Source organism: Cariama cristata, unplaced genomic scaffold, assembly GCF_000690535.1.
Source record: "Cariama cristata isolate BGI_N322 unplaced genomic scaffold, ASM69053v1 scaffold43039, whole genome shotgun sequence".
Lineage (NCBI taxonomy): Eukaryota > Metazoa > Chordata > Aves > Cariamiformes > Cariamidae > Cariama > Cariama cristata.
The window spans coordinates 4,801-13,619 of NW_009634927.1; the positions used below are offsets into that span (position 1 = coordinate 4,801).

General features: G+C 40.4%; 1 protein-coding gene across 1 annotated transcript in view; it reads left to right on the forward strand.

Annotated features, from left to right (window-relative positions):
* Positions 1-1,459: 1,459 nt before the first annotated feature.
* The window catches only part of ACER2 (alkaline ceramidase 2), a gene marked incomplete at its 5' end in the record, with an annotated part of 11,807 nt that continues 4,447 nt past the window's right edge, over positions 1,460-8,819 (forward strand). Inside the window, 3 exons of the mRNA XM_009707301.1 lie at positions 1,460-1,574; positions 2,476-2,617; positions 4,899-5,036. Of these exons, the coding sequence (XP_009705603.1) occupies positions 1,460-1,574; positions 2,476-2,617; positions 4,899-5,036 (395 nt within the window). The remainder of the gene's footprint in view (positions 1,575-2,475; positions 2,618-4,898; positions 5,037-8,819) is intronic.

Here is an 8,819-nt window from a genome sequence, read left to right on the forward strand (position 1 = left end):
GTGCTATTGGCAGAGATTTGCATAGCATTTGCCACTATAAACTGCATGGGTGATGTCTCTTTCTAAGTATTTTAAAGAAATCTAGATGCCAAGACTTTGGAAGGAAATGCAGCTTGTCTGTGGGTATGTACCTTTACCGTGAGGGAAGGTGTCAGGCACGAAGTGGATGGTGCTGAGAAACTGCTTCTGTAATTATTGCCATTTTGATGCCAGCCTAGGAGTATGTTTTGATGACCTCTGCAGATATTAAATGAGATGTGTCCATTTTAATCATTGTAAGCTCTGTTCTCAGACCTTATTGAGTGGTGGACAACAGTAGCTGAACGAACAAATGCCTTCTTCATTTGTCCTTCTTTAATCCTTTCTCCACTAGATTTTCATTAATGTCAGTAAAAGTTTGTAATCTCTCCGGAGAGAGGATCTGTCCCAAAGGAGTGTTCTTGTCCCAGAGTTGTTTTCTGCATCTGCTTTAGGGGAATAGTGCTGGGGATTATTTTCTTTTGTCCTTGGGCTAGGCAGAGCAACGTGAGGAAGCCAAGGCTGGGGAACTCGTCCTGTCCCTGTCCTGCTGTGAAGCAGCAGTAGAGTCTTTCCGTAACTGCTCATTTATAGTGCCACGTCTGGCCCTCAGCACTGGTTCCGGGAAGAACCAAGTGACAGCTCCTGCTAATTGCCAGTAAAATATTTTCAGCCTTTAACTAGAGAATCACCCTCTGGATTGTTGACAAGCAAGAGAAAATATGTCTTTGTTCAACTCTTACATAGTAAATTAAAAAGAGCTAGCAGTGGTCTGAAGTATTAGCCTTTTAACCTTCCTATAATTAGTTTTCAGTCATATTCAGTTGTTTCTGTAATGGAAAACCAAGAGAAAAAATGAAGTGTAAAAGGATTTACAGCTTCAGGCTCTCTTTACCCTGCACAAAACAGGTTCTAACTCTTTTAGCTTAGCTATATATTTCAGACCTTCCAGATAATAGCTATTACTCATTGACTTATCTTCCACAAAGCTTGACTAGCCCTGTCTAGGGCCAGTTCTTCTAGTGCTTTTTCCATGCTATGCTTGACAGCCATTCAGAGGACAGGTCACTTGCCAGGATGTCCTGTTCCTCAGCTGCTTGTTTTGTAGGCTTCCTCAATTGCAACAGTCTTGAGTATTCATAGACTCTCAATAAAATTCCTCTGAGAATTGACTTGAAAGGTAATTTAAGGATGTGACTAGCCACATTTTATGTTGATTAAATTTTTTATGCTGTTATTAGTTTAATGACATTAAACAAAACAAGTTGATGCTTTACAGAAATAGCTTAGCTTTGGCAGAAACTGAGGGCTGTAATTTGTTGAGCTGAGACTTCACTAGATGACACAGTATTTTTATAGATGTCTTAGGAAGCTTATGAATATTTAAGGTTTGTTTATTTTCTGTCCTTGTGATACTGTGTTGTTTTCTTTTTTTCCCTAGATAAGCAACGTCTTGTTTTTTGTTTTACCACCCATATGTATGTGCTTGTTCCGTCAATATGCAACCTGCTTCAACAGTGGAATATATTTAATATGGACTCTACTGGTTGTGGTTGGTAAGTTGGTTAGTCTCTGTTTGCCTGCTCATGCATGAACTAAGAGAGGAAATCAGTTTTTCCTGCTTGCACTTGATTGTTCTGCAAAACAAAGCAATCCTGACCTCTGAGGAGGAGTTTGCTTGTACTTGCTTGAACCTGAAGCAGCCGTAGTTTCTGAAAGGAAAATGCCTTTTGCAATTTGAGGTTGGTGGGAACTTTGGTCTTAGTTCTGTTCCCTTCCTATCCTTCCTTTGCATAACTTCTTTTGTTTATGTCTGGGCTTACTCTACAGCAGTGCTGACCCTCCTTCCTCTGCTGTTGCTGAAATGAGAGCTGGAAGTTCCCAGCACAGCTGAAGAGAATAACACGTTTTGCATTGTAGTGAGAAGGCCAAAAGGCTTAGCAATTTTGTGGATACAAGATTCTTAAGCTTTTTCTTTCCTGGAGGCACTGGGAACTTTTAAAGGGATAATCAGAGCCCTGTGGGGCAGTGTGACACTTTCCACCTGTAAACCTGTATCATGGAGTAGTCATCAGATGCTGTTTTCATCTGTCTTACCCATTCCTGTGCTATTGAGAAAATTCAGGAGCAGCATTTGGCTTTTATTTCTTAATTGGTTTTGCTTTTAACTTTACCACCGGATGTTTTTTCACATAAATCTACTTTTCTAGTAGGAGCTGGCATCTTTAGCTACTGCTTCTGTAATGTGTTTGCTTTGTAGTTAATGAGGTGCTGATGATTTGGATTGCCTTCTTAGGAAAGTTGGCATTTGTTTTCCCAGTTGTGTGGTTTTGTTTTTTTTTACCCTTTTCTAGATCAAATAGTATCCACCACTTGCTATGAAGTTCTGAACATGAGCAGTGTGTTTCTGTCTATACAATACTGCCACTATTCATATTGCCTTTTGATTGATTCCAGGAATTGGGTCTGTGTACTTTCACGCCACCCTCAGTTTCCTGGGCCAGATGCTGGATGAGCTGGCCATTCTCTGGGTCCTGATGTGTGCTCTTGCCATGTGGTTCCCTAGGAGATACCTGCCCAGAGTTTTCCGGAATGACAGGTAGTCATACAGTTACAGATGTACACTTTCATTTTTCTCGAAACGTCTTCTGCTAACACTTAAACCTGCACATAATGGCACTGAGTGATCCAACCTTACCACTGCGTGGCTATCTTTTCTCACTGCATTCTCTTGCTGTTGATTGTATCTCAGCCCATTTTGTTCAGAATTCCTGAGCTGTAATTGCTGACGGTGGGGTTTATGTCCTGTAACTTCAGATGTTGGGATGAGGTGACTTGCCTCTGGAAGTGCCTGTTCTTGTTGATTCTAGTGAGACCTTTACATGAATAGTTCATAAAAGTTGCAGCTAAAATAAAGTAAGAGAAACCCTCTTTACTCTTCCTTTTGTACAACCTAAAGTGTGAATATTTAAGGCAGTGGTTAAGGATGGTGTTTAAGTATTCAAAGGCTAAATGTTTGTTTGGAAATCTGTTGTAAAAGGATTTTTTTCTTTTGCTTGTAGGATTAGGATTAAAAAAAGTGTGTTGTAGCCAGTTTAAAGAATCTGGTTGTGGTTTGTCCTCCCCTAAGAAACCTGTGCTATAATGTGTGAATTTAGTACTTCTGCATATTGCAACACAGTGCTATTACAGAACACCAGAAGCTTAACAAGCAAACAGGTTTTACTGGGGTGTTTTAGTTGATGGCATGACTTTTAGACATTTAGTTCAAGTAAAGAAGAGTTCAGAGTCTTAAAGAATTTCTGTGACTGCATGTAAATTATTCCTCAGAAGCCAAAGGGGATGGTTATATGTCATTTATCAATATCTTCCGATGGTGTGCTGGGTAGGTTCATAGTATGGGCCAAGAGGTTAAACTGTGTCCTTTTAAAAAGAAATAGTAACATTTCTGGGGTGAAATCCTGTTCTACTGAACTTGGTGTTAAAACTATAAATAGTAAGCTCCCAGGTTATAACTGATTCATAAAAATACGGAGGTCAGGTGAAGGATGTCCCCTATCCTGAACTTCTCAGGACACTTATTGAGAATCTGTCAAGGAAGTTACATGTTAAGGTCTTGATTTCTTTCTGAAGCATGCAGAAGACAGACATACTGGGCAACAAACCCTAACCCTGAACAGGTTTGGTTTATGGTTTTGGTGGTGTGGTTTGTTTTGTTTGTTTTTTTGTTTTTTTTTTTTTTTTGCTTTGCCTCGCTAATCCTCTGATATTATATCTACCCTGTGCTCACTGCTGTGATCTTACATTCTTCATCCTCATCACACTCTGGATTTTCAATGCTGCAAATGTTATTATCTACCATGACCAGTTTGTGGTGTCTTTAGTGTTTAAGGCATTCACACCAGATCAGAACTTCTTACTTAACTAAGTTGTTGCCTTCCAGCAGAAAGAAAAACTTGAAAGCAAAAGGCAGATGGAATGAGCTAGGTGAAGGTGATAACACTTGTGGCCAGGGAGTGGTGCTGCACAAGTATACCGAGACCCTGCTTCAGACATAGAATTAAGGACAGAAGAGCCATCCTTGGACAGCAACTAGTTTTATAAAGCTATGGGCCAGTAGTTAAAGGGCAGCATGATGATCCTCTGTCTGACATAGTCCTGCCACAGACTGGAAATGTGTTGTTTAAAGTCCAAACTTGAAGTTTAAACAACAGTTAACATATGTTTAATTTAAAAGTTGCCAGACTATCTATATAGGGCCCAATTGTGATTTCATTTATGCTGAGAATATACCAAACTGTAATCTTCATAAGTGTGGGAATCCCTCACCTGCTGTTGACTTTGGTTAAAAGAAATGTTCTTACTTACCTTGTTGTTTTCAATATCTTTAAGGCTTAAAAAAGATAAAGGAAAATAAAACATGACTCTAGAAGTTGGCGCATTAACGGTAACAGACTATCCTAAAAATCCATGTTAAATGCATGAAGAATGATGACACAACACTGCTTTGAGGAAGTGTAGTGCTGTGTGCAGAGATGGACTTGTTCCTGACTTACTGTGGGAGGAGGAAGATCGGAGTGTGGCCTTTGGATTTTGAAACCAGTGATTAGTGTGTGTGCATGTATATGTATACATCCACATGGCTGCTTCAGAAGACCACAGTCCAGCAAAGATCTGTGTATATGATTAATTCTGCATGCACATGCAAATCTGCGCAAGACCCACATCCCGTTTATGCACATTGTCATTGCACCTCCTGAACACACCTAGAGAAACCTAAATTTTGTTACATTATTAAAATAATTTTAAGATTTCTGGGTTTAGTAATTAAAAGTTTTGAATTAAAAGCGTTGTTTCTTCCCCCCAAAAAACCTATTCAGGAGCCGATTTAAAGCTGCCGTGGGTGTCTTGTCTGGAGTTACTACCTGCCTCGCCTTCATTAAGCCTGCCATCAACAACATCTCACTGATGACTCTGGGTGTTCCCTGCACAGCTTTGCTTATTGCTGAGTTGAAGAGGTGAGTACCTTTCTCCTGAATGCAGTGTTGCCTTCTGAGATCCTTAGGCCACCGTCTGGGGATACACTAGATCTGACTTAAGTGCTTGTGATAGCAGATCAGAAATGCTTCTCCCACGTGCAAGTGCAGATCTGGTATAAACATGCTCTGCCAGTTCAGACATTTTTTGGCAAGGATTGGTTTGTGGTTTTTTTTTCCTAGACCATTAGACTAGGTCAGATATTGTCTGTCTTCTTGCAAGACATCTCTTGCTGCAACCTGATCTAACTCAAATTTTTTTGTTTAATGTGGAATCAGGGCAGGGGTTTTGCCCTACTGACAGTGTTTCTGCTGTATAGTCTGCATAAGGGTGAGGTGATCGCGTGATTACAGTCTGGGCACTAGAGGGAATGTGGAGCAAGGCCCAGGCATGTGTGGAAGATGTTCTAGCTCTCAAAGCTGTACTGTGATTCTTACACCACTTTGTCTTCTGACGTGGATAATATGATGGAGTCAGACTGACAAAGATAAGGTTAATTGCTAGGTTGTAGAGGACGGCTATCAGTCAGGGCCTTAGAAACTATAAAACCACAGTACAAATAGAGAAGAACCTGAGACTGATCTTAACATTTTAGAGTCCTACTGTGACAGTGATACTAGCAGCTGTCCAGAGACTTTTTTTTTGGTCTCTCTTCACCCCCTGCAAAAAGGACCACATGAGTACCAGCATACAAACTTGTCCTTTCTCCCTCTTCTCCAGTGTCTGAGAAGGATTTTACAACTTATGTTGCCTCTTGCATATCTTATATGTAAATGTCCATCGAAAGAAACAAGAGTAGGACGAAATGCCTGCATTCTGACTGTTCCTGTTAGAACAGAGATTCTCCTGTTTGCTACCTTACTGTATTCTGCCACTGCTTCTCCATACAGTGGAAGCCCCTGCTAACAATGTTTCTAAAGGTGTTCATGAGTCTTTTTTCATTAGATGTCCTGCTACACAGCATTTATTGCTATGGTCAAAGAAACTCAGGAAACAGTGCACAAGTTAGTTGTAGACAAGAAGGTCATTAGTTGAAGAATGTTGGTGGAGGTGTCTCATTTTGATGAAAGCACCAAGGAACTACTGACAGGGAAAATGGAGATCTGGTTGTGGCACTGAATAATTTATGTGAACTGTCAATGTATCAGTTTTCCAGGCATGAGCTCCTGAGAAACTTAGAAGGATGAATAGTTAGTGTCTCCTAAGTTTGAATACTGTTGCATCAAATCTAGGAATTGGTATGCTTGCAAATGTTTGATTTTTAAAACATCTTCTGAAAGGTCATATCTTACTGAAAAGTTTGGTGTTTTCCTGTCCGGTTTTTGAGAGAGAATTAAGAACATAGATAAACCTTCTTTTGAATTGATGATTAAAAAAAGACCTAAGGTGACATATGGCCCTCTTAATTGTGCATTGGGATCATGTAATAACTATGATATTTTTTGATGAATTCATAACTGTAAAAGGCAAATAATGAAAGGTTTTATTTTAAGCTATCCTGATCCCTAGGAGATTTAAATAAGATACATTCTTGTAAACCCAGAGGAGAGGAGTCATCTCATTCCTTTTTATAGGAGAAAAAATAGTCTAAGCATTATTTAAAATGTCTGTAATTCTCCCATTCTCTACTACCACAGTCAGTAGGGGGTTACACATCCAGGTCCTGGCAGTCTGCAGTGGAAATTTATCTGCAAAACTGGTATTTGGGGAAGGAAGGAGAAGAGCCTCCAGACTAGTTTCTTCTGTTCCATGCTGAAGTTTGTGATGTGTTAGATCAAAACTCCCTGTTGTTAATTCCTGTTCTAGACTGGTTCTATTAATGTTCTGCCTTTCATTTGCCCTTGATGGGGAAATAATGTTGTCACAGAAAGACATTATGTTCTTAAATGTGGAGCTGGTAGGGTAGAGTGTATGCTAGGAAGTATTGTGAGTGGGAGATGATCAAAAGAGCAAAAGGTAGTTAAATGCATACTTGGCCTTGAAAGACAAAGAAATTCCAAAACTTTGTTCTCATTTCTGTCCAAACAAATCCCTTCATGTGTTTCATAAACAAAATAAAAAAAGCAGTCTCTCCTTGGGGATGGTATCAGGAAGAAAATGGATATGGTTCCTTTGATTTGCTGGTCCAAGCCAAATAACCATTGAGATTGTAGTGTCTTCAAATTGGTATGATTTAATGAGTCATCATCAGGCAATGTAACTGTCTCCATGTGCAGAGAGATGCTAGAATATTATTGCTCAGCTGACATCTGAGCCTTGGGCAGTGAAGGTTTACCCTAGCTTCAGATCTGTCCATTCATATTTGATTCTCCTACTAGAAGTCTGGCTGTGGGGGAGCCCTGCTTCATTGTCGCTGGTTGCTCACAGTTCCCTTATTCCCTTGACTAAAAGGTTAAGCTAGTTAAAGGTTTAAAATATTCCTTAGGATATAAAGCGAGATACCTGTGTCACAATGAATCAGGCAGTTAATCAACATCCAGCAACTTGCACTGGTTTGAAGAAAAGCTGGTATGTTTTGTTGGGGTTCCCATGACATTGGAAGATAAAGCTGCTGGAAGTGTGTATGAGCCCAGTCCCTCGGATAGCAAATGGCTGTGACACGCCAGTGTTTGCAGAAACTCTGGCATTTAAGTAACTGCTGTGTGTGTTAAACTGAGAGCACTGTGCATTGTATAGGCGAAAGGTGCAAATGGAAATGCAAGGTTTGTGGGGTCCAGTTTCTCTCAGATTAGAGTAGGAGTATGTGCTTGGGTTAAACCATGACAGCGTATGTCACAGATCTGTGCACAGCAGCATGAGCAGCTCTTTTAGACCTTCAGCTGACAGGTTCTATTTCAGTGGCAGTTTGAATGATCTGTGCCCGTGTCTATTGAGAAATAAAAGAAATGGGTTGGGTCCATGTCTCTTGCCAGTGTCAAGGTGATATTTGCATTACATCTCCTCATTGTGGTAAAAGCAGTGGCAGGTAGGAAGCTTTGCAGTTCCCTGTCTTCTCGGCAAGTGTGTCCTCAGCTCATTCAAAGCACAGTCACTGCAGGAACTGAAGACTCTGTGATGGGTGATCACAGAAAACCCAGGAGTATTGTGTGCTCTGCTCATTATGTTTGACTTTTTCTACCTTAGAGTAGTCTTTTGCATTACACCCTGCAGCATCTAGTCTTAAGTTCATAAAAATAAATTGCAGTACCTGATGGTGGTATTGAGCAAACCTGTCATTACAATCTATACCATTGCTATGGCTGATCTTGCGTTGAGAGTTTCTTCCAGTAAGCTTCCAGTTTTCCTTCGCAGCCTTGAACTGCTTGAACTGTGCAGGTTAACTGTCCTCTTCTCTTGGTATTCAAACTAGTCAGATATTGACAGGCATGGTCACTGACTAAAGGACCTGGGTGCTTGAGGCCAAACCTCATATCTTAAATGGGATGCAGTTGCACATGTTTGTTTATGTCCATCAGACAGGTCCGGGAAAGCCTCCATGTTCTCAATACACACACATTTTCCTCTGTCAGAATGCACAAGTACCCATCACAGCAGTCTATTTTTGTCTGTCTAATGAACAAAATTGATCCATGCAGGTATCTGCTTAGGTACATGGTTTGCCCTTAACAAACAGTTGTGCGTCTCACTGAAGACTGTAAATCTGCCGTGGCATTAATGGGAGAGAATTAAGCCTGCAATGCTTAATACAGTGGTGTTTTTTGACCAATAACGATTTTCCCTCTTTTTTTTTATGAAGAGATCCTTGCTGTCTAGCCATTTGGTAG